Source organism: Ambystoma mexicanum, chromosome 11 (assembly GCF_040938575.1).
Source record: "Ambystoma mexicanum isolate Mex_15411 chromosome 11, UKY_AmexF1_1, whole genome shotgun sequence".
Classification (NCBI taxonomy): domain Eukaryota; kingdom Metazoa; phylum Chordata; class Amphibia; order Caudata; family Ambystomatidae; genus Ambystoma; species Ambystoma mexicanum.
In genome coordinates, this window is record NC_090934.1 from 63,675,139 (window position 1) to 63,701,068 (window position 25,930).

At 47.3% G+C, this 25,930-nt stretch overlaps 1 protein-coding gene across 1 annotated transcript in view; it reads right to left on the minus strand.

Moving 5' to 3' along the window:
- CSMD2 (CUB and Sushi multiple domains 2) overlaps nucleotides 1-25,930 on the minus strand; it is a 2,010,406-nt gene that overhangs the window by 300,923 nt on the left and 1,683,553 nt on the right. Inside the window, exons 35-37 of the mRNA XM_069622557.1 lie at nucleotides 14,050-14,174; nucleotides 11,426-11,522; nucleotides 10,854-10,958 (exon numbers count right to left, since the gene is read on the minus strand). Coding sequence (XP_069478658.1) covers nucleotides 10,854-10,958; nucleotides 11,426-11,522; nucleotides 14,050-14,174 — 327 coding nt within the window. The remainder of the gene's footprint in view (nucleotides 1-10,853; nucleotides 10,959-11,425; nucleotides 11,523-14,049; nucleotides 14,175-25,930) is intronic.

The window sequence follows — 25,930 nt, forward strand, 5'->3', positions numbered from 1 at the left end:
CGCCACATCCATCTTGCACTCAGCAGTAAAGTGCTACAGACTGGGGCATCCCTCTCCCCAGAACTGGTGCAGGCAGAGGATACCACATCCATCTGCCAGTCAACAGTAAAGTGCATCAGCACTGGGGTATCCCTCTCCCCAGGACTGGTGTAGGCAGGAGACCCCTTATCCATCTACCAGTCAGCATTAAAGTGTTACAGCACTGAAGCATCCCCCTCCCCAGGACTGGTGCAAGCAGGAGACACCACATCCATCTGCCAGTCAGCAGTAAAGTGCATCAGCACTGAAGCATCCCTCTCCCCAGGACCGGTGCAGACAGGAAACACCACATCCATCTGCCAGTCAGCAGTAAAGTGCTACAGCACTGAAACATCCCTCACCCGAGGACTGGTGCAGGCAGGAAACACCACATCCATCTACCACTCAGCAGTAAAGTGCTTCAGCACTGGGGTATTCCTCTCCCCAGGACTGGTGCTGGCAGGAGACACCACATCCATATGCCAGTCAGCCAAAACGTGCTACACCACTAGTTCTTCCCTCTCCCCGGGACTGGTGCAGGCAGGAGACACCACATCCATCTGCCAGTCAGCAGTAAAGTGCTACAGCACTGATGCATCCCACTCCCCAGGACTGGAGCCAGAAGGAGACACCACATCCATCTGCCAGTCAGCAGTAACGTGCTACAGCACTGACGCATCACTCTCCCCAGGACTGGAGCAAGAAGGAGACACCACATCCATCTACCAGTCAGAAGTAAAGTGCTACAGCACTGAAGCATCCCTCTCCCCAGGACCAGTGCGGGCAGGAGATGCCACATCCATCTGCCACTCAGCAGTAAAGTGCTACACCACTAGAGCATCCCTCTCCCCAGGACTGGTGCAGGCAGGAGACACCACATCCATCTGCCACTCAGCAGTAAAGTGCTACAGCACTGACGCATCCCTCTCCCCAGGACTGGAGCAAGAAGGAGACACCACATCCATCTACCAGTCAGAAGTAAAGTGCTACAGCACTGACCCAACCCTCTCCCCAGGACTGGAGCAGGCAGGAGACACCACATCCATCTGCCAGTCAGCAGTAAAGTGCTTCAGCACTGAAGCATCCCTCTCCCCAGGACCAGTGCAGGCAGGAGACACCACATCCATCTGCCACTCAGCAGTAAAGTGCTACACCACTAGAGCATCCCTCTCCCCAGGACTGGTGCAGGCAGGAGACACCACATCCATCTGCCAGTCAGCAGTAAAGTGCTACAGCACTGGGGTATCCCTCTCCCCAGGACTGGTGCAAGCTGGAGACACCACATCCATCTGCCAGTCAGCAGTAAAGTGCTACAGTACGGACGCATCCCTCTCCCCAGGACTGGTGCAGGCAGGAGACACCACATCTATCTGCCAGTCAGCACTAAAGTGCATCAGCACTGGGGTATCCTTTTCCCAGGACTGGTCCAGACAGTAGACCCCACATCCATCTACCAGTCAGCATTAAAGTGTTACAGCACTGAAGCATCCTTCTCCCCAGGACTGGTGCAGGCAGGAGACACCACATCCATCTACTATTCAGCAGTACAGTGCTACAGGACTGGGGCATCCCTCTCCCCAGAACCAGTATAGGCTGGAGACACCACATCCATCTACCAGTCAGCAGTAAATTGCTACAGCACTGAAGCATCCATCTCCCCAGGACTGGTGCAGGCAGGAGACACCACATCCATCTGCCAGTCAACAGTAAAGTGCATCAGCACTGGGGTATCCCTCTCCCCAGAACTGCTGTAAGCAGGAGACCCCTCATCCATCTACCAGTCAGCATTAAATTGTTACAGCACTGGAGCATCCCCCTCCCCAGGACTGGTGCAGGCAGGAGACACCACATCCATATGCCAGTCAGCAGTAAAGTGCTACAGCACCGAAGCATCCCTCTCCCCAGGACTGGTGCAGGCAGGAGACACCATATTCTTCTACCAGTCAGCAGTAAAGTGCTACAGGACTGGGGTATCCCTCTCCCCAGGAATGGTGCAGGCAGGAGACACCACATTATTCTACCAGTCAGCAGTAATGTGCTACAGCACTGAAGCATCCCTCTCCCCAGGACTGGTGCAGGCAGTAGACATCACATCCTTCTACCAATCAGCAGTAAAGTGCTGCAGCACTGAAGCATCCTTCTCCCCAGGACTGGTGCAGGCAGGAGACACCACATCCATCTGCCAGTCAGTAGTAAAGTTCTTCAGCACTTAAGCATCCCACTCCCCAGGACCAGTGCATACAGGAGACACCACATCCATCTGCCAGTCAGCATTACAGTTTTACAGCACTGAAACATCCCTCTCCCCAGGACTGGTGCAGGCAGGAGACACCATATCCATCAGCCAGTCAACCGTAAAGTGCTACAGCACTGAAGCACCCCTCTCCCCAGGACTGGTGCAGGCAGGAGACACCACATCCATCTGCCAGTCAGCATTACAGTTTAACAGCACTGAAGCATCCCTCTCCCCAGGACTGGTTCAGGCAGGAGACACCATATCCATCAGCCAGTCAGCCGTAAAGTGCTACAGCACTGAAGCACCCCTCTCCCCAGGACTGGTGCAGGCAGGAGGCCCCACTTCCATCTTGCACTCAGCAGTAAAGTGCTACAGACTGGGGCATCCCTCTCCCCAGAACTGGTGCAGGCAGAGGACACCACATCCATCTGCCAGTCAACAGTAAAGTGCATCAGCACTGGGGTATCCCTCTCCCCAGGACTGGGGTAGGCAGGAGACCCCTCATCCATCTACCAGTCAGCATTAAAGTGTTACAGCACTGAAGCATCCCCCTCCCCAGGACTGGTGCAAGCGGGAGACACCACATCCATCTACCAGTCAGCAGTAAAGTGCTACAGGACAGGGGTATCCCTCTCCCCAGGACCAGTATAGGCAGGAGACACCACATCCATCTGCCACTCAGCAGTAAAGTGCATCAGCACTGGGGTATCCCTCTCCCCAGGACTGGTGCAGGCAGGAGACACCACGTCCTTCTACCAGTCAGCAGTAAAGTGCTTCAGCACTGAAGCATCCCTCTCCCCGGGACTGGTGCAGGCAGGAGACACCACAACCATCTGCCAGTCAGCATTAAAGTGCATCAGCACTGGGGTATCCCTCTCCCCAGAACAGGTACAGACAGGAGACATAACAGAGCACAACAGGATCAGGAGTAAATATCGGGTTCTAAACCATCAATCAGCCCCACACCTCTAGTACACCAGAAGGGATACAAACAGATTGGAATAAAAGCACATTATAAAGTTACTTGTCCAATTATTGTAACGTTTACGGAACAGCAGGCTTGTCTCCACAAGGTCGTGGATTGTTGGTTAGTTGCAACACAGCCAAAATACAATTATTACCCAATGATAAAAGGTACTGTCCAGTCAAGGTTGTATACAAATATCTACTTTATTATTATCACAACAGACAGTTCTAACACACCACAAAATACAACCCACCCTGTAAAGTAACACAGAGGAGAGACAATTTTAAAGAAGGAAAACGGATGGAAACTGACAGGAGAGAAGTCAGTATGGTTAACAATCACAATAGTTTAAGTTTAATTGGCTTCAGTACTCAGGGAGCAATGGGTCTTGGAATGTCTCTTGGGGCCTTCTGGGAATGACTAGGGGCACAGAACCACAATGTACCTTGTGCTTTAGGAGTTCCTGCTGCTCAATTAGGGTCCAGTCGGTTTCAGGGCACTTTGCAGGCTTCGGTGACAGAGTTCAAGACGGGAGTCAGCTGCGAGTATGAGGCAGCAAGACTGTATGGAGAGCAAAGCAGAATCAACGGCTGCGGGCTGGCCTACACAGTGGCTCTTGGTCAGGAATCATTGTCTCAGTGCTGATCAGCGGTTCTGAAGCACTGGTCGATATGCCTCGGATGTCTTTAAGTGACTGCGGCTTGACATCGGTCAGTGTTGCAGTCGGTTGCTGCTCGAGGAACTCGACTGGCTCGAAAAAGTCCTTTAAGGCGGTCGTCAGCAGATACTCAACAAGGCACTTTTGTCAGCTTCTTCAATGGGTCTGTGTCGTGCTTTAAGGCAGACGTCCCAAAGCTGAGGTGTGCCTTGCAGACATCTGCCTTGTCCTTGGTTGTAAGTTCAGAGACCCTCTGGCACGTCCTATCCAAGAGGCCTGCTGAAGAGCCTAGTGCTGGCTGGGTACTGTTTCTGGAGTGGCAGGAGAGTCCTCTGAGGTCTGTATCTCTCTCTGTTCCCTCGGAGATGTTTAGGGGAGGGATCTTGCTTCCTTCTTGGAAATCCTGGCCTTCCTTCATTGGCGGAAGATGTAAGGCAGACTACCTTCAGCAAGGGTCTAAGGATGGCTGAGGTCTTTTTTCTGCTTCTGTTGAATCCTTCAGATGATCTGCCAAAAGAGGGGCTCTGCCCACTTGTAAAGCCAAGTGGGCACAGTTACTGGTGTAGGCTAAGCCTACCTTAATGAACCAATCCAGAGGGCCCCACCAACAATCTCCTAAATGTATGAGGTCATAAACAGAGTGCTTTGAAAAGGAAAGGTACAGGGGTCAAAACAGGAACAAGGTGTGTCCCAGAGCAAAAATGGCAGAATCATTCTCTCAACATAAAGAGCTTTGTCCACACTCATTTGTAATAGTAAGTCCCACCCATCTTCCTGTCTGTTGTTGATCAAAGAGTCTCTCTGGTTAATGGTCCTTTCTTTGGTTCCTGGTGAAAGCGGAAGGTTTCTCTTGAAGCTTCGGTGAAACCAGCCTCTCTGGCTCCTGTAAACCACATTCTCATACCTTATGATTGGGGGGCCCCCTAGCGTGGTGGCCTACTGTAAACAGCAGACCCAGACATGACAGTTCACTTGTCATTGATACTGAGGGCAGAAGATGGCTTCAAGATGACACAGTTACATAAGAAAGGTTGTTGAGTTTCCTGCCTCCTTTTTTTAACCTCTGCAGCCAGGCCCCATATTGACCTATTTGAAGTACACTCTATTGGTATGTTAATAATTCCCACCAAAATAAAGAGCAGGGTGGTTCCATGGAGCCTTTGTCAGTTAATCAGGCTGACCATGACAGGGGGGAGATTGCCTCGCCCTTCCTGGAGGTGAAATGGTGTACTCCTGTCTGCCACATCCCAACTAAACATGGCAGTCCGGTCTGCGCCTGTAGGCTGTGTACACACAAAAGTACATAGGTCTATGCTTTTGTCATCGTGTGAGCATAGAAAAATGTGGCATTACTGAGGCATCTCTCTCCACAGGACCAGTGTAGGCAGGAGACACCACAGCCATCTGCCAGTCAGCACCAAGGCAACGATCTCCCCAGGACTGTTGCAGGCAGGAGCCCAGTCAGCAGTAAAGTGCTACAGAACTGGGGTATCCCGCTCCCCAGAACCAGTGCAGAAAGGAGACACCACAGCCATCTGCCAGTCAGCATTAAAGTGCAAGAGCACTGAACCATCCCGGTGCATTAAGCAGATGCCACAGCGATCTGCCATGCAGTACTGAAGTGTTACCACACCGAGGCATCTCTCTCCCCAGGACCGGTGCAGGTAGGAGACACCAAAACTGCACTCTACTGCACTTCTCACCAGCAAGCAAGCAGAGGTGGAGGCGGGCGGGTGCGGGGCAGACAAGAGATGTGTGCACCATGGCATTTATAGATCTATACACGCAGATGGGGAGATAAAGAGTGGCACATAAGATATTCACTGTAAATGCACGGGCAAGTGGGGCAAATGAAGAGCTAAAAGAGGCACAAGGAGAAGGGGGCAAGCTGTGCTCTTAGAAAAGAGGGGGAACAGGAGAAATAAACTAAGAGGGATGGAAGGAGGAAGGACGATGCAGTGTAATAGAGAAGAAAGCACTAGAGAGCGGGAAAGGGAGCAACAGGGAAGGGGAGACCAGGAGGGAGAGAAGGGGTGACCATATAGCTGACAGTCAGGGACATACAAAAGAGAGAGTGTCATGTAGAAAGAGAGACAGTATGAGACAGGAAAAGAGTCATGGAGACAGCAGCAATGCAGAGAGAGAAAATGAGACAGACAACTAAACAGAGTGCAAGGGAGACAGGCCGAGTAACATACGACTACCACTACTAGTAATAATGCAATATTATTACTAGTACTACTAATATTACTAATATTACTAGGGGAAAAGTAGAGACGAAAGGGGGATTCTGACTGCAAAGGGACAGGCCTATAGAGAAATGTGCAATGGAAGAAGGCAAAGGGGGGGGGGGGGAATTGGAGAGGGACAGACAGAAAATCATTTCAAGGTGACAAGGGCCAGAGCATCTTTGGAACATTCTGGAATGTGTAAAAAGCAAACAGTGCTTTGTTTTTTTAATTTTTTTTATGAGAAACAGGAATAATCAATGCTGCTGACTAATCAGCGATTTCTAGTGAGGTCTGTCAGTTTGTATTAGCTGAACCTCATTTGAAGGAGGCTTAAGCAAATGAGCCTCCAGGGACAACTGAGGATTTCAAAGGGTTGAGATTATGAAAGACCTTTGCTCTCTCTGGTATCAATATAATTGCATATGCCTCCTCCTTACAAAGCACCTGAGCATGTCTTGTAGAGGAGCAGGTGGCTACGTCAACCCTCGCACCTGCCCCCTCACCTCCATCATACAGGAACAGCAGGAGAAGAGCCCTATGTGGGACACCAGGTATCATCCCAATACTGCATCGAGTGCATGAGAGACGATATGCACTGAGACAACCGTATAGAATGTACCCTCACACTGAAAGGGGGGAAGGATGCCTGCACACACCATTGGACATCATAGAGCTATAAGTGAAAATCGGCGGAGGCAGAGCGACATTATGAAGGAAAGATAAGGAGAAGCACTGAAACGATATGCAAATACTTAAAGAATGATGATGTAACTGAAACAACAAGATAAACATGTAAGCGAATATGAAGAAATCATATATGCACAGAAGATAAAGTAACCTGCTGACTAATAAGTGTACATATGTAGAAACGCAAGGTAGATGAGACAAATAGAGGCTTGCTGCAGAAGAAAACATAACGTGGCCAGGTCGGCCATGATGGAAAGATGGACGTCGGACTTGTGTTAAAACTTATCAAGCTACCTCAGAGACAGACCAGGGCTGCCGAGTCAGGAGCCGCTGGATAAACATCTTTCTGTGAGGAACATAGAGGAGTCTATTGGCTTGAGATCAAAGATGTCACCTCAAGGAATAATTGCAAGGCATAAGGGGAGTCAAAACGATAAGCCATGTACTTAAGACATATTTTTCTTAGATTGATTAAAGAGGAAACCATCTGCAAGAGCCAAGTATTGGACAATCAAGGATGTAGAAAGCCTATGCAAGGTGTTATGAGCAAGTCTCTAGAGGAGTAATGACATCCAACATAATTTAATTAAATAGCAGTAAATAAGAAGTCAAAATGGACAAATTTGTGGTCTCATCATACGTGATTCAGAAGTTGAAAACAAGGGCTCTTCATTAAGGTCTAGATGAAGATAATGATGGACCTACACTCCCTTAAATGTCCCAGAATAGAGAACAGGCTTTGATGTCAACTACAAAGGATAAGCTTTGGCTTAGGGCCTGGCCGATGAGAGATGATGGACTAATTGGGAACGTGGTGAATAGTCTGATGTTATTCTCAGCACCTAGGTTCCATTTTGCTTACGTGCTACTAATGAGCCAAAATCCAAGGTTCGAAAGCAGGCCAAGCAATCAGAGGGTCTATGAAGCAACATAATATACAATGCTGCATAGGCCAGCACACTGCTAGTATTCTGCTGTAATCTCTATTATAAGTACTTGGTGGTGTTTCAAGGCGTGCCCACCAGATAAAGGGCATCCAGTAGTATTGTTAATACTTACATGATATATAGATACATATTTCCCCTTAATCAATCGCTCCCTTCAGTAGGTTTTACAGTTTGCCACATAGGATGCCATCATAGATGATGCATAGCGAGGTATAAAGCCTTTATGTAATCAAACTTGAGCTTGAGTGCGTGAATGGCTGTTTGTTGTTTGCCAGATCGCCCTACTTTATTCTATGCTAATAATAAACTAATAACTTTGCCATATTCTTTAAGTCTGTCCGGTTGTTTGGGTCTGAGATCGTTATCAGTAATTCCATCTAGCACACAAGATGCTTCAAGGTGCTAGAGCACAGTCTACTCGCCAGTATGAAGATTACACAACCTCCTTCCGCATGTGGCATGGGTTCAATATGTCAGTTCCCTGCTGGACAATGAAGGCTCCACTAAAGGACTCATCTCCCCAGAGTAAAATACAACCAGGACTATATTCCTTTCTTCTATAAAGGGGCAGAGGAGGGGGGGGGGGGTATCTCTGTCACTGTTGTCTACAAGAATCTGCTCTGGGTGGGAAAACACCCAAAAAGCCTAGACCAGTGTCATGCAGCCTGTGCACTGGACTACGACTCCAATGATCTCCCACCATTGACTGGGGCTGATGGGAGTTGTAGTGCAAAATATCCAAAGGTTGCAGGCCGCAGTCCTACACAGTTGAAGTCGTCAGCGCCAACTCAGAGCCACAGCCACTTCTGATGCAATTTGTAAAAAGAGCAATTGCAAAAGTGCTCCATTGATGTTGGCAAGACCTATTCAGAAACTTCAATGGTGACCCAGCGTGCTCAAACCTAAAAGTGAATGTTGGAAGCTGGAAGGTTCTGAATAATCACAACCACCGGCATTGCTCCGTAACATAATTTTTCAGCCTAGCCTACCATTGCAGAAGGGGAGATACCACATGCAAATCAGACTTGGCCCATTCTCATGAGACCCAGTTTACTCCCAAGCCAGGAGGACTTCAAGTATGGAAGTTGCAGAAGGTGCTCTCCATGCTCTCAGAACTCAGATTTAAAGGCGTTTAGGTGAATGCTCCTGGACTAGTGTTTAACAACAAGTAAAGCTTGTGGTAACTGTATAGCATCAAAGGATGCATCTATGATGACTACAAATGAAATGAAAAAAAGACTATTTTAGAAACAAATGTCCGAATCAGAAAAATATCATCATTTTATAATCTAAGTCTGCTGCGTGGAAAGTCTGTCTCGCGTCCTGCTATGAGGAGATGTGCAACTGTCCAGTCACCTGACAGCACCAGAACCAACAGTGGATTGGAAGATCCTGGGTAAACAGCACCCGCCATGATGCATGGATATTGGCACGTGGATAAAATAATATTGATTGATTGTATTTTATGTTACAACCCTGGGCTGATTTACGAGCTTTACAGCTGATTACAGACTATTTCAGCATTAAAGGGAATGTGCCGTCTGCCAGGTGCGGGGGAGTGGCTGAATGCATTATGGAGAAAAAAAAGAGGCAAGGGCTACTTTTGAGAACAGTCCATTAAGTTGCATTTTTTTGTAAAAAATGCTAAATAAAAAGTTAAGTCAGACCATCAAAAATAACGGGGGATTTGCACACGGGTGTACATCGCCGATGAGTAAATCTGAGGGGCGTGTAACATCCTTTCTTCTGAAGAATTACCAGAAGCTCATGTCACAGAAATTCAGTTTTACGAGTGAAATTGACACATCTTGTCCACGTTATTAGCTTTAGCAAGGATGAATTACCCTGGAGGGGGCGGGGCGCTCTGGCCAATCAATCACACACTTGCTGTATTCTATTCTCCCACGTTCCTAGCAGCCGGAGCGCTCTCTTCCTTCTCTTTCCCACTGCCCCCTAAACTCTTAGCACCCGTGTATTTCCGATGCAGGTGCTAAGGGTATTTAATACAAAATATTTTTTTTTAAAAAAAACGTAATTTACGGTGCAGCGCTGCACCATTGTCTTGGAAGTCCGTTTTCTTGTTGATGACGCCACACTCATCAACATAGAAAACGGACTTTGGGAACTGCAGATCAACGCAGCACCGCAAGGTAAGCTTCTTTAAAAAAAAATCAACACTCTTTAGCACCTGTGTAAGAAACGACATGGGTGCTGGTGGTGATATAACGCCTGGGAGCGGGCCGACCGCTGCCAATAATGGCCTGCTACCACTTTAAGGGACCCTAGCTTCATTCAGGTCCTCAACTTGGGTGGCATTCCAATACCGGCTGGGTCGGCCTGCACCCGGGGGTTATATCGCCTCAATATAATCCACACTCAAAAATCTTTAGAGAACTGAAAATCTACCAAGCATTGGGCACACACTGGCATATCCTCATATGTGTATATTTACACACCTGCTCATAGCTCTCAACCATTTGTGTAGCAAAGGCGGGTGAAAACACCCGATTTTGTTTTTGGCGGGTGAGAGCCAAAAGGAAAGGAATGGGCGTGCAGGAGGCTTGGCGGGTGAGTCAGCGCTTTACAAGGCGGGTGACACCCGCCAAAAGCGTGTGAGTTGAGAGCTATGCCTGCTAAACATTTTATCAGTAAATCCCTGTGTTACATACACAAACTAACAAGAACATTTAAAATCCCCACATAATGCGCACGCGCGCGCACACACACACGCACACACACACACACACACAGAAACACACAGATAAGTACACACACACTCACACACAGACGTATGCACATAACCACCCATGCATGCACACACCACACAGAAATACACACACATGTGCACACAAACACACGTACACATAAGCACACACATGCATGCTCAAAGACACGCATGCATACACAAACACAGACACGTGCATGCACACCCGTGCGTGCACCCACACACATGCTACTTGCACGGATATTCAGAATCCTTTTAAAACACATTGCAGATGAAAGAGTTCCGAAGCCTCTTGCACACACTTATCCAGTTATATAAGTGCCCCAATGCACAGCATAAGTTAAGTGTGCTCTAGCACGGCATGCCGGGTGGTAATCGCCTCACTTTTATACTCCAGGTGGAATCCGGCTGCAGACACACTGATGTCAGAGTAGAAGTGCAGGTACAGGTGGTTGGAAGTGCTGTTCAGTAGGGCTGGCACTGTGGTTCCTGCATGAGAATATACCACATCATTATTGCTGATGTCCACTAAGGGCCTCACAGTATGCTAAGCAAATGGACTCCAAAACAAAACAAGCAGCACAGTCACACTCTGTCTCCTAGTGGGTAGCACACAGTGAGGGACACAGTGAGTCACACGTGGCGATGTTCATGTCATCGGTGCTCTTAAACAGAGCCATGTCAACGAGCAAGAAAAGGACCTTCAGGAAGGGAATGGCTTGCCCTTTAACCTCAACACATCAGATCATTCTGTCATCAGGGAAGCGTGCATGGTTTCATTGACAATAACAGTACACGTGAGTACATTGTTATGTGTACATAACACATGTTATTAGTATTATTTTCTTTATTCTTTTAACTAAGATTGGCGAGGGGGTACCTCTTGCACGCCTTAAGAGGCCTGAGCCTCCCAAGGAGGATTTACGCCAAAATAATCTTCCAGGGCAGAGAATTACCTGAGAAGCTTCCAATGAGGCTCATAGTGTTGTCCCCTCCATCAAAAACCTCAAGGGAATCCCAGTTCTGCTCTGTGACGAAACTGACAACTTGAATCTGGGGAGAAAAGAAACAGGTGGGAAGGAATTCCTAGACAGGAAAAGGGACAATCATTTCAACTAGTAAAGGAAAAACTCAGGGATCCCTTCCAGGTCAACCTTCCAGATCCTTGGAAAGATACCCAACATCTTAAGAGCATTGCATGGTTATTAGGTCGGTGAATTTGTCAAATCAAACGACAATAATCATTTATTTTGCTATTTTGTTAGTGGAAATATAGCATGCAGGGGTTTAGCTATGTCATATCACATGTTTTAGCTCTAAAATAAGGTGTTGCTAGGGTTGTTATCGCAGATTACTGCATGGGACTGTGGGTGCACTGGTGCACATCTGCTGCGAGTCCTTTGCTGGAATCTAAGCGTGTTGCATTTGAGACCTGAGGTGCATTAGCAGAGCAGCGTGCAGTTCCAAGTTTGGAGTCTGAGCATGTTGCATGGCAGTCATTGGGTGCACAATAGGGTGCACACTAGCACAACTAGGTGTGGGTTCAAGCTTGGAACTCCAGTGCTTTTTGTGGGGTGCATTGGCAGAGCAGTGTGTGGGTTACAGTTTGGAATAGGAGTGCTTCATTTGCGATTGGGGTTCATTGACAGAGCAGTGTGTGGGTTCCGGTTTGGAATATAAAATGATTGCATTTGAGATGTTGGATGCATTGGCAAAAAGTTGTGTTTTCTAAAAGTGGTGCATTTGAGACTTGAGGTGCATTAGCAGAGCTGTGTCTGGGTTTCAGTTTCCATTCTAGGAGAGTTTCATTTAAGACTTCGGATGAATTGAAAGAGCTGTGTGTGGGGGTTCCAGTTTACAATATAAAAGTGTTTCATTTGAGACTTGAGGTGAATTGACAGAGCGGTGTGTGGGTTATATGAGTGTTTTATTTGAGACTGGAGATGCATTGTAGCGCTTGGTTTGGGTTCCAGTTTGCAATGAGAGTGTTTCATTTGAAACCTGAGGTGCACTGGCAGAGAAGCGTGTAGGTTGCAAGAGTGTTTCATTTGAGTCATGAGGTGCATTGGCAGAGCAGTGTGTAGGTTGTAAGAGTGTTTCATTTGAGTCATGAGGTGCATTGGAAGAGGAGCGTGTAGGTTTCAAGAGTGTTTCATTTGAGTCATGAGGTGCATTAGCAGAGCTGTGTGTAGGTTGTAAGAGTATTTCATTTGAGTCATGAGGTGCATTGGCAGAGCAGTGTGTAGGTTGTAAGAGTGTTTCATTTGAGTCATGAGGTGCATCGGCAGAGCAGTTTGTAGGTTGTAAGAGTGTTTCATTTGAGTCATGAGGTGCATTGGCAGAGATGCCTCTAAGTTATAGGGTTGTTTCCTTTGAGGGTTGAGATGAATTGGCAGAGCTGTGTGCGGGTCTCAGTTTGCAATCTGGGAGTGTTTCATTTGAGGCACGAGATACATTGGCAGAGCTGTGTGCGGGTCCCAGTTTGCAATTTGAAAATGTAACCACTTGAGACTTGAGGTGCATTGGCAGAGCTGCACAGGGCTCAAGAATGTTAGAGTGGCACAGGGCCGAGATGAGCTGCACAGGCGGGGCTGCGTTCCAGACAGAGCCCAGCTGTAGGCTTCATAAACATGTCTGATGTTTAATGCACTCTGAAATACAATGGGATATCAGGCATAAGAAATTATAATAGCCATGGCTTCCGGGAAGCCTAAGTGGTCCGTGCACCGTGAATAGAGCATACGCGTGCATTAAGTGTACACGAGGCAATGCATTCAGATGAGGAGGGAACGTAGCTTTTATTTTGAACAAGGTTAGTTAAGAGGCACTTTGCTTCTGATGGAGCCCTGTTGAGTGGCTGCCAGGTCTGGTAACACATTAATACACCCCCAATGGGGACCAATCAAAGGTCTTCAGCTGGAAGGGATGAGAACACCATGATCCAGGGACGGCAGCCGGTCTCACCCACTCCAAGAGGGTCCTGTGGTACCTGAGGCAAGCTACCGTCACTGCCCCATGGCCATTTACTCCAGAGCTGCCTGGGGTGGAGTCATAGTGAATATTGGACTTGGGGAAGAAGCCATCATAAGGGTGGGCCTCTTAGAGGAGCACTTCCCACTAGGCCAAGGAGTGTCCGAATGTGGATTGGTTACACTGAGTGGGAACAGTACCAGGTCTCCAGAAGAGACCCCAGTTCTCAATAATACTCAACTCTATCTAGAACATGTGTATATCAATGGACACAAAACTCCTGTGTTCCAAGACACTGCGGCTAGCGTCACTGCTGTCACCCGGCAGTGGGTACAACCAGGCCAGTATATTGATGGGCATGATTTGTGCGTAAGTGGATTGACGGAAAGAGTAAGTGCCACTTGGTGATAGTAGAGTTCAGTGGGCAAGGTGAAAGGACCCAGCGCCCTGTAGCAGTGAAAGACTCCATCCCTGTCCCATGTCTGTTGGGTAATGATCTTCCTGATCCTGAGATAGTCGCAGTGACTACCCGATCGAGGACCAAAGAATCACCAGATTGAACACATGCCAGCCTCCATGGCCCTCAAACATGCCTCTATGGACCTCATACCTGGATCCCGGCTCCCTCGGGCACGGTGATCTTCCACACACAGTTCAGGCTGTTCAGGTAGGGCTCTGGGAAGCCCGGTGACAGGATGGTCCCCTTGCGCTCAGTGAGGTTCCCACCGCACGGCACTGGAAGGGAAGAGAGGATCCGGTAAGGTGAGGTATGGAAGCAGCACACATGACTTGAGCTGAGCACCACCTAGAAAAAACTATTATCATTTAGAGAAACAGAAGAACAAGAAGAAGAAGAAGAAAAAGAGAAAGAGAAGAAGAAGAAGGGGAAGAGAATGAGAAGGAGAAGAGTAGGACGAAGAACAAGAAGAAGAATGGGGAGGAGGAGAAAGAGAACGAGAAGGAAAAGTAGAATGAGAAGGAGAAGAAAAGGAAGAAGAGGAAGAGGAACAGGAAGAAGAAGAAGAAGCCGAAGAAAGGGAAGGAGGGAAGAAGACGTGGAGGATGAGAAGAAGAAGCAGAAGACGTGGAGGATGAGAAGAAGAAGCAGAAGAAGAAGAAGAAGAAGAAGAAGAAGAAGAAGAAGAAGAAGAAGAAGAAGAAGAAGAAGAAAGAAGAAGAGGAAGAAAGAGAAGGGGGAGGGGAAGAAGAAGGGAGAAGAACAAGAACATGAATGTGAAGAAGAAGAACAAGAACAAGGGGGAGGAGGATAAGACGACGAAGAAGAAGAAGAAGGAGACAAAGAAAAATAAGCAGAGGAGGAGAAAGATGAAGAGAAGGAGAAGGAGACAGAGAGGACATGGATGAGGAAGAAGAGGAAGAAGAAGAAGAGGAAGAGGAGGAAGTGGAAGAGGAAGAAGAAGAGGAGGAGAAAGAGAAGGAGACAGAGAAGAAGAGGAAGAAGTGGAAGAGTTGGAGGGAGAAGAAGAAGAAGAAGAAGAAGAAGAAGAAGAAGAAGAAGAAGAAGAAGAAGAAGAAGAAGAAGAAGAAGAAGAAGAAGAAGAAGAAGAAGAAGAAGAAGAAGAAGAAGAAGGAGGAGGAGAAACAGCAGCATCAGTGACAGTAGTAGTCTGGTGTCTATAGCACCGCCATCATTCAGAAACTAGTTTCGGAGTGCTTATCTTAGTAACTGAGGTTATTGTTCTTCTGTTTTCCCAGCAGTGAGGTAATCAGTATTTCCAAGTGGAGGAGCGGCACCTTGACACAAGGATTAACTGGACGAGTCGACCCAACCCTCAGACACACTTCCTGGTCTTTTTCCCAAGAAGAACTTGCTGCGATTGAGCTATCTTCCCACCTTTGAGGGACACCTTCCTGTGTCAATGAGGAGCGCTCTATGTGACGCAAAGTCCCACCACACGAGGGATTGAAGACCACACGTGACTAGGTTGGACACCACACCTGAACTGGAGCATTGCCACCAGTGGCTATCGGAAACACTACACATGACTGTGAGAAACACCTCACGTGACTAAGAGAGCAGCCCTCCTCCCTGTGAGGAACTCTACAGGTCACTATGGGGAACAGCACTCATGAGGGGGTCATCTATGAATAAAACCACACATGACTGTGAGGGAGACCACATCTGAATCTGAGGTTCATAACATGTGTGACATGTTACCAGGAAGGCATCCACAGTCTTGGTGGGCTGGGTTCTCTGGTAATGGCCTGACATCCCCAGGTAATGGCACGAGTGAAGCGAGGGCATTATCGATGGGCCATTACCAGGGTATTGCAAACCACCTCAACAAAGCGGGCATGGAGGGAGCACACATTGATAGGAAGGGGGCAGTCGTTGCTAACCACGCATAGTGAGTGGCTACTGCGCATGCCATCACAGCGGACACCTAAGCAGAGGCGTAGAGAGTAAATGCCCCCTCAGCAGCGCTCAGTGGGCATTTACAGATAATAATGTCACTGTGGTGGGCCCACGTACATTAGCTTCAGGCCGCACTTTTTAGACAATCATGGCTACTCCTCTGCACATATGCTGGAATCACGTGGCAGTAGAAAGGATAGGGGGTAAATACCAGGCTGGGCTGCAGAAATGGCAGGATCAGGTTCTTTGCCAGCAGCGGTGGGGGTCCAGAGACAATCGGGCAAAGGCAGAGGTGTACTGGCCTGGTTGGGACAACAAGAGCCTCGGTTCAACCTAACACATGCTAAGAACGCGGGCTGGACACCTGCAGATTAAGCCCGCATTCGGAGCATGCTAATTTGCTTCGCAGGACTCCTAGGATGCTAATATGTCTTTCACCCCTGCAGTGCGGGCGGATATTTATTTATTTGATTTATTGTATTTATTGTATTTATTTGATTTATTTGATTTATTTGATTTATTTGATTTATTTGATTTATTTTATTTTTATTTATTTATTTGAATTTATAAAGTGCAAAACAGCCCCCAGGCATCGCGGCACTGTTACAGAAAGCTTACTTAGTTATGCAAGTGCTAGCAAAGACAGACATGCATACATGTGGCCTAACCCCATAATGCAGGGTGGCTAATTTAGTTACACGGCAGGTAACTGCCAGCCAGCCTGAACCCAGGTAGGCCAGAGTGAAGCGAGGGCCTCAACGAGGGCTGTGGGCCGTTATCGGCCATGATTGTCCCCCACTGCGAGGGTGAAAGCCATTTACACCCCGAAGTTTAACTGGGGTGCAAATAATTTAGTTTTCCCCTTTGGAATATTTTTGCCGCTTGAGCAGCTAATTTCTAGAGAAGAAAACAAACATGACTAAAAGATGGCCGCTGCTATAGGGGTAAAGGGACTCTGTTTCTATGGTTGCGGCCGGGAGACTGGATAAGCGCTGGGACTGGAGCCGAATGCTCTGGTCCAGCAGGTACGTGGGGAGGGAGGGAAGGGGTGGGGCTGGGGTTGGGGTTACTCTGGGGGGTTGGAAGGAAACAGGAAAAGACTCCCTGTAGCCTCCTCACATAAAAAAAAAAACAATGGTGCCACCCGGGGAAGAGCGTTCTCGCCTGTTGTTCCAGCCACCTGATTAGCTAAACGGAGAATAGGAGCTATACCACACATGACTACAAGACAACCCAATCGTGCGTATGAGGGACAAGGCAGGCGAATATGATTAACACTTGAAGTTACCTCCAATGGCAAGTGCCATCCGATAGACCCAGCACTTGCCGCCATTGGCTCAGAAGGACAAGCATGACCCCATGACACGGTGAACACCTTAGCCAGAATCTTTCACATAAACAAGAGGTGGCCACAGCGCACAAAAGCAAATAACAATTGCAAGGGCGCTTCACACTATCCCCAGTACACACCACAGAACACAAGGTGCATCACACCCCTCCTGCATTCATTCGCAATATCTTGTGAGGCACGAGTTCACAACAGTGTAGGGCAACAGTAGGTTACAAAAACAGCGCATCTTTGCAGTGCAATGCTCAATATGACAATGCACATATGCTAATTTGAACATGTGTGTATGCGGTGTGGAATTTAGTCTCTAAAGGGATATTGAAGTGCTCTTTGTCAAATTACAGCACGTGTTGAGATCACCATCTCAAAATTCATTGTAGTTTGAAAAAGAGTGCGCCCATTTAGCTAGAAACATCCTTTGAATGCTGAAAAAATGTGGGTTCCCACAATTTAAGCAGACACACAATATAAAAAATAAAATAAAAAAGAAAATACTTCTGTTTGCGGTATAGAGGCTCCCATGGTAGGAATGGCTGTGCATGTGCTCTGTTCAAAAATACACAGACCTCATCGAAGAATGAAATATGCGATGGCGGTTACCAAATACCGCATGGCGTAAATGCGCGGTTGAGAAGCCTGTGGGAGAGGACCGACCATATGCATTTTTCCTGACTGGTTTATCGGCCACGTTCTTGGATTGGGGCACATCCAGGATGTGACACTGTGACAGCCCTTCTGAGAGTCCCTAAGTCTCTCAAGGTTAGGTTGACCGGCATTCTCCTTGCTGGGTCCACTGGCTGGTGGCCGGCATTCATATCATCCAGGATGTGACGCTGTGACAGGGTTCCATGTCTTAAAATCGTGCCTACAAAATATTGCAGCAAAAATGCAGTGGTTTTGCCACCGCGTTCCATGTGAAGGATGCGCGGTACACCCCCGCACTCCCTGGACCCATTATACCATTTAAGAGGAGCGGGGGACACCCCGCAACCGCCACTCCCCTTAAATGGTATAACGGGATTCACCTTTACCAGGTCAAACCACAGCATTTTTGCCACAATTTTTTGTATAGGCAACATGTTTCCCGCAATTTTATCACTCCATACCTGTGACAGGCCTTCTGAGAGCCCCTAAGTCTCTCAAGGTTAGGTTGACCTGCATACTCCTTGCTGGGTCCACTGGCTGGTGGCCGACATTTATCTCATCCAGGATGTGACGCTGTGACAGGCCTTCTGAGAGCCCCTAAGTCTCTCAAGGTTAGGTTGACCTGCATACTCCTTGTTGGGTCCACTGGCTGGTGGCCGACATTCACCTCATTTGTGACTTGCGGGAATCAGCTTGCTATACACAGAGGATGCTGTAGATGGCGCAGCTGTGCTAGACCCCACTATTGAGTCACATAGCTAAACATGTGTTCCTGTGATTTAGGGTCATGGCTTGTACTTGTCTTGGGAGGGCGATGGCAGCAGAACCAAGACCAAACTGGCTGGATAAATGAATGGTGTCTGGATAAATGAACAGTGTCTGGATAAAGGAATGGTGTCTGGATAAATGAACAGTGTCTGGATTTGTGTGAGCCCGGAATGAAGTCCAGGAGATTTTCAATGGGGGCGTGCTGGTAAATGGATGGATTAGAGAGGACGAAGGGGATAACGATGAGTAATTGTTGAACCATTTTGTGTGCTTGATCCACGGACTTACAACAGCATCTTGCTGGCTCTATGCCGATGGACTACAAACAGCCAGCTGGTTGGGGTACCTCATAGAAAATACTAAGAAGGACAGGGAGCACCCAGGTGACCGGATGAGCATTACAAACAGCAGTGCTCTAAAACTGACCCGTCCTTTTAGGCTAAGTCTCTGGTGGGTGATCTGCAGAAGAGTAGCAAAGCCCAGGCAGTGGAAGGTGGTAGGACTAAAAGCCAACATATTTCTGAAGGGCTTTGAGCCTGAAGGTAAGGATACCACCCCACCCTCCACATCGATACAGTTAGCCATCAATGTGCCTTTGACAGGACAAGTTGGAGGTGGCCAACTTTGCAGAGGTTAACTCCTAACTTCTACTGGTCTAACTTGTGGGTCCATGCAGACTGTTGCTACAAAATCTGTCTCACCTGACATCCATGTGGCAAGTCTGAGAACAGGTAACAGGGCCCCTACTTCGACTTTCAGTGGTCGGGGCACTCTTTGAGAGGGTTAGGCTTGACATAGTTCGTTACATTGGCCCACCAACATCATATGCAAACGGGGTCATCATGGTATTAGAACACCAGGCCACAGGAAATACTAGAGGAAACCCTCGAAAGATGGCCGTGAAAGCTCAGCAGTTAGCAGAAGGCCATCCGGGCAGTCAGGGTCGCATGCCACCAAGTTTCTACCTACTCAGAGCTCATCGACCACACTGATGTGCTACATACCCACCACATTCCTTGAACAAGACGCAGGAGGGTCAGAACACATGCTGCCAAAACAATTTGATTAAACCCACTTTGTGACCAACCTCCTCCGACTAGTTTGAGGTTTTGTTAACAAATACTATGATCACAAATCACCTCTATAGACGCCTCACAAGTCAAAAGAGAAAGAAGAAGCTGCTTCAAACTCTAAATCCCAAGATTCCCTGCAAACCTGCAGGACCTGGCAGCAGCCATTTTGATGAACATGCCATGCAGGTATTTAAATTGCACCCCATGTGACAAAGCCACACTCCAAAGGAAAAACCTGCAGAGACAAATTCCTGTTTGTTATCCAACAGAGTTCTCACAGCTGGACGATAAGTAACTTTTTTAAAAGCACATCTTCATAGCTCTCAACCCTTTCTATACTCAGGCTGGGTGAAAACACCAGATTTTGATTTATAGTGGGGGAGAGCCCATTGAAGTGTACGGGCGTGTAGGGTGCTTAGCAATGAGTCAGCTGATTGCAAGGTGGATGACACCAGCCAAAAGTGTTTGAGTTGAGAGCTATGCATCTTCAGATTTTGATGTTGGTTTCATTTGTTTGATGACCTGGGAAGTGTTGACATTTATGGTAGTGGGACCGGAAGTGTGAATCCTTAGGAAGAACAAGAAAGGGACACATTGGGCACTGTGCAGGGAAACACCATTAAAAATCACACAACTATTGGAAACCACACAAGGTGGGTTATGGGGTGTGAGGAATTCGACCATCCGCAGGGGGAGAGTGGACTCGCCTGAGCTTTCTGAGATAATAATGAAAATTAATGATGGTAGATCATCCTCCAAGAAATGTGTGAGGCCATTCCACGCACATTTCAACTGCTTCCTGCATGAAACATATAGTCACCTGTACTCTAGGTAGACACAGCCTACATGCACCATCTCCCCTGTCATATTCAGCTGGAATTTGACAGCCACGGGTACATGAAAGCAACTCAAGAAGGGGGAAGGGACACCTTCCTCCAGCCATGTGCAGCCTAATTAAAATATTAAAGGCCTCAGGGATCTGCTTTCCCTTTATCTAATTCGGCTGGTGGCAGTACATAGCACTGAGGAATAATTAAGGCAAGCCTGGAGAAGAGGCTTGTTTGCTGGAACAGACAAAAGGAAAGGCGGGGCTAACACCCCTTTGGTATGCAACGTGTCAACTTGAAGATAGTTCCCACCTCTCTGTATGAAAGGCAGTGAATGGCCTGTCTGGACCAGCAGTTAAAGCAGGTGTCCCTGCAGAGCAGACCCCTTTCAGAGGGATGAAGGATGTGATTTGGGGGGTACAGGACGTTTGCTCCCAGCACAAACCTCAAGGGAGACCTGAACTTTAATCACAGAGTCACAGAGAGCTCAGTTAACCAGAGAGACACTTTGATCTACAACAGACAGGAAGATGGGTGGGACGTAGGTATGTGTTGTCACCCCTTATCTGTCCTATTCCAAAGTACAATGGTCCTGACCTCATGCATAACAGAAGATTGTTGTTGGGGACCCAGGATCGATCCAATGAAATAGGCTTAGCCAGCACCAATCACTGGGCCCATTTGGCTTTGAAAGAGTGCTGAACCCCTCACTTAGCAGATCATCTGACGACTTTGACAGGAGTAAGAAGGACTCATTTGGACCGGGCCTGAATGTACACTCTACCTTACATCTTTTGCTTCATGAGTGAAGGAAGACCAGGTGTTCCAAGAGGGAAGCAAGATCCCTCCCCTAAACATCTCCCAGGGAACAGAGGGAGATAAAAGACTCAGAGGTCTTGTCCAACAGCTGCAGAACTGGTACCCAGCCAGCACACAGCGTGCCCTGCTAGGTTCTGCCAGCAAGCTTCCTAGGTGGGAAGTGTTGGCGGGAATCTGAACTAAGGACAAGGTTGTTGCTGTCCTCAAGAACCCTGAGTGGTCCTCACAGGAGCCGGAGGGCCAGACAAGCCGAAGTTCCAGGTTCTACCACACCAAACTGGTCACAACATGTGCATTGCACCTGGATCCAATGGGAAGGCGCTGATGCTGGCTTTTGTGATCCACCACCAACCAGAACTATTACTTACCTTCGATACAAGCTGAACGCTGAATCGTGCGCTAGATGAGCACATCACCTGCTAGGCCCAAATTGACTGCTCGATTCTGGCAGCCGATCTAAACCACAAAACCTGCATCCTTGAGAGATGCTCTTCGAGCGCATAGAGTGACTGCTGTTGCCCCTACTTGATGCCCACCTGCTGCTTGAGCCTCCACAATCCAATGTTCCCAAACTGGGTAGGTCACAATCACTCCTGTTTTCAGCAACAACACAATCTTTGTATGGCTAGTAACTTTCCTAGCACACTGGAACTGCTACGTTCCTCAGCAAGTCGCATCTTCTCTGTTCTTCCTTTGGGGTGGGTTTTTGTACAGTATCTAATAATAATTATACTTGAAGATGGTCTGTAAAGTACATATGTTTATAGAAACTCAATTGGATATTCAATTTATTTTGAACTGCGATAGTGTGTTGTTTGGGTGCGAGTAGCTCACCTTCACAGGTGTCCAGTCAAGGGGTTGAATTCAAAAGGGTTGAATACAATACATTCGACTCAAAAGGACCGAAAAAAAATGATCAAATGCCTTTTTTTAAATGTTTTTTTTGGGCCTTGGTATAGGTTAAATTTGTGGTTGTTGGCCAAAAAATCAGGGTTTGGGTGAGGGACCCCCCCCCCATAAAATCAAAAGAAATAAAAAAGTGCATTCATTTCTTTTTTCTGGTCCTTTTAATTCAAAACAATTGAATTTCAAACATTTGTAATTGATCCTTTCACCCAAAACTACCTTCACACACCTCTTGGGAGTATATCCTTCCCTCGCCCAACGTTACTACAAACTTTGAAGGAGGTGTATCTCTTAACGTTATCTCTTAAGTGGCCCTGTTTTACCTTTCTTATTGTGCTCTGTTTTGTCGAAGTGTGAGGGTTGATTGGGCCATTGTAGCCTTCACACATCCTTGTACTCCTGCGAGGTAGAATCAAATTCATCACAGCTGGCTAAGCAGGAAACTGGTCTCAAATGAAGGTGAGGGAGATGTCAGCGAGGTCAAAGGAAAGGTTACTAGAAGGATGGAATATTGAGATTGTGGGGGGTCAAATCAAATAAAAAATAAAAAAAAATCCCTAAGGGTTATGAGGAGATGGGGAGACTAAACCTGAATCCCCCTAACGCACCTCTAACGGTGTATGTACACAGACGGAAGAGCCTGCACTAACCGGTTTTGGCTACAGTCAGTCTGATTACTATTAACATCCTGCCAAGTGGGCTGATAATGCTAAATATGTTGGACATGGTTCTTCTACCATATATGCACTATAGGCTGAACAGCATGTTAGTTAGTGTCCTGTGAGATAGCATAAAAACCCACTTTTCAAAGAACCGGCTTGTGATGTGTACCACATGGTCGGATCTGCCTTGCACAATTTCTAGTAGTACCTGGAACGTCAATATTGAGTGTTGTCACAAGCCAGGAATATCTTTGAGTTAAATGCGATGAAGCGGATAAGACACACAGTGCTCCTGAAGGCAGCTCTCCAGGGATCTGCCCTTTTCTCTTTTTATGACTCTGTTCTCTCTGCTAAGCAATCTTCTCTTTTATTTCTTCTCCAACTTAGAGCAGCGTTTGCCCTCAAGCATTCCCTTCTTCTCCGCTCTATCTGTCTTCATTTCAGGGGTTCTGTACTGAACTGGTTCAGTTCTTATCTCTCAAGTGGCACCTATTCTGTTTCATGGTCTGGCCAAAGTTCCCCAGTACTTCCTCTCCAATGCAGTCTTTCAGATGGTTTGGTTTTTGGCCCCTTTTTTGTTCTCATTTCTCACTATTCCTCCATACCACTAAGAATCGTGTTTCATCTCGAATCTTGTCCTGCCTGTACTCCTGCTCTAGTCTTCTGATTGGTTTTTCACCTACTCATCTGATCGCCCTACATTCTAATCACCACTCATCCATAAGTCTGTCTTCTTTTCTCCCTATCTCCTAGTGACTCCATTTCCTTGGCCTTAACAGCACTTCTCTTGCTCTCCTTTGAATACCGCCTGCTCTGTCACTTTCTTTGCTTTGTCTTTAATTCTCTTTATGATATGATATGATATGATCGTTTATTTATATAACGCCTATACACAATGTGCTTCAAGGCGCTTCACGGCAAGGGAGAGAACAAGAGAAAATACAATGCATTCCTATATGTCCATGAACAACAAGAAGGTGAAATTAACTATCGTACTCGGCCTGACGACATTTCAGATAGTGCAAGAGCTAAGACATAGATAAGGAAGGGAGGGGGTTGTAGGGGAAAAGGAAACAGACAGGTGACTACCGTACTAGGCCTGACAACATTTCAGATAGTGCTGGAGAGGGTGTGGGGGGGGTGGAAACAGGTAAAGGAAGGGGGAGGAGACAGACAATTGTTGTTATCATACTAGGCCCAGGGACAATTCTGATAGAGTAAGTGCATAGAAAAAAGTAAGGGCGGGAGGAGAGAGGAGAACAAAGAATTCTCAGTCTCTCTCGCTTTACCATTTCCTCACCCCTCAACCTCCCTATGCCGAGTCCCCTGTTTGTTCATTTTCACTACTTGCGTGGAAGCTCTGTGACGCACTTTCTCTTCGCTCCGTGTCTTGATTTCTTCAGTTCTGCTGTCATCATAAAGACCACTTACGGTACTGCTGATGTTGTCATTTCAATTTATCGCACTTGATGTGTAGAGTTGTTTTATTTTTGTTATGCACTTTGGCGTATGGCGCTCTATAAATACAACAAAATACCAATCCTTCTGGGTGCAAGGTGGAATCCTGGACAGCGTGCAGAATTTGAGGACAGTCTTACAGAAGCAATGGAAACACGATACAAAGACATTCTGAACACTGAACCCGGGTCCTATCTTGGAGAACCGGCCCTGAGATTGGGGAGGGGGAAATGCTGATGCGAGAGCCGTGGATCAAGAAGGCGATTGCACAGCAGAGTCATCCATATGTATCAAACAGAAGAAAGTCCATCCTTGGAATGAAGAGAGACTGAGATCCAGACCGACATGATCTCTGTTCCTGCCTCCAACTACGGGACGCGCTTGCTGATTGTGTGTGGGAGGCGGGGCGATCGAAGATAATGGAATTCACACTGTCCTATGTGGAGACCAGGGTGTAGACAAGTAGGATTTACAAGATAAAGGAGGGGTGCAAGAGATGTCACTGTTTTAGAACATGCAGGGTTGAATGGATCAGGGAACTGGATATCGCTCCCGTCATGGCTGACGTGTTGACGGTCATGCTAGGAGACACCGCTATGGTCAACGTCATTATGATAGGGTATGATGGTGTGCTTCAGGGTGCACTGGACCCCACAATGGGTGCAAATGCTGGAATGCGTAAGTGAAAGGTCCGACTAACAGCGCTTGAGCTGAAGTCGCAGGAAGATGGAACATGGATGGGTGGAGACTGCTAAAGGAATGGTCTTTTTGCTGGGTGGGGACATTCAACTACACCAAATCCTGTGCTTCTTCGAATTCAGTGACATGATCGACACCATACGCTGGAAAATGTACATGCAAGAAGGGGCTCGTGGTAGGGCTATCTGGATGATCAACAATTGTAAGAACAGGAAACCTCTAAGGGTGGTAGCATGGGGGACTGAGATAAGTATGCTGGCAGACGTGGAATGGGCACTGTATGGCGCAAGGGCCCGAGGGCAATCCTCAGGGGCACGGTGGGGCAGTTCCTGGATTGCTTCGGAGACTGAAGAAAGCGTGAAGCTTCTCCTGCACTCCTTGCACAACATGCTCGTTTCTCTTGGGTTGTTATTCCTTCAGTACTGCCCAGCTGGGGCTCAATGCTTCCTTGCATTGAAGGATATGGATGGCTAGATTGATGGATTGCCAGCGGCCTTGGGAAGTCTGAGTTTAGACATGTGCTATCGCCTACTGTTTGTGGGGATACATAGGAGACAGAAAGAATATGAAACTGCCAGTAGGAAGGTCCTTGGGGGCTTGATGTGGGGAACAAGAGGAGTATTGGGAACGTTACCAGTGCTTCCTGGGGAGTCTTAGAATGTGCTTCACAATCTTAAAATATTATTAATATAATTATGAAGTGAAGATTAAGTTGAAGTGCGTTTAATGAAGAGAGAAATTCTTAGGTATTGCTGAAGATGCTGTTCTGAAAAATTGTATATGGAATGCAGTGCTAATATGTTTATGTTTTAATAAACTGAAATAGAACTACTAGAAAAAAAGAACTGAGCAAAACACTGATATATCTCTATAATTCAAAGTTCCTCCACAAGCATCAAGTCGTGTGGG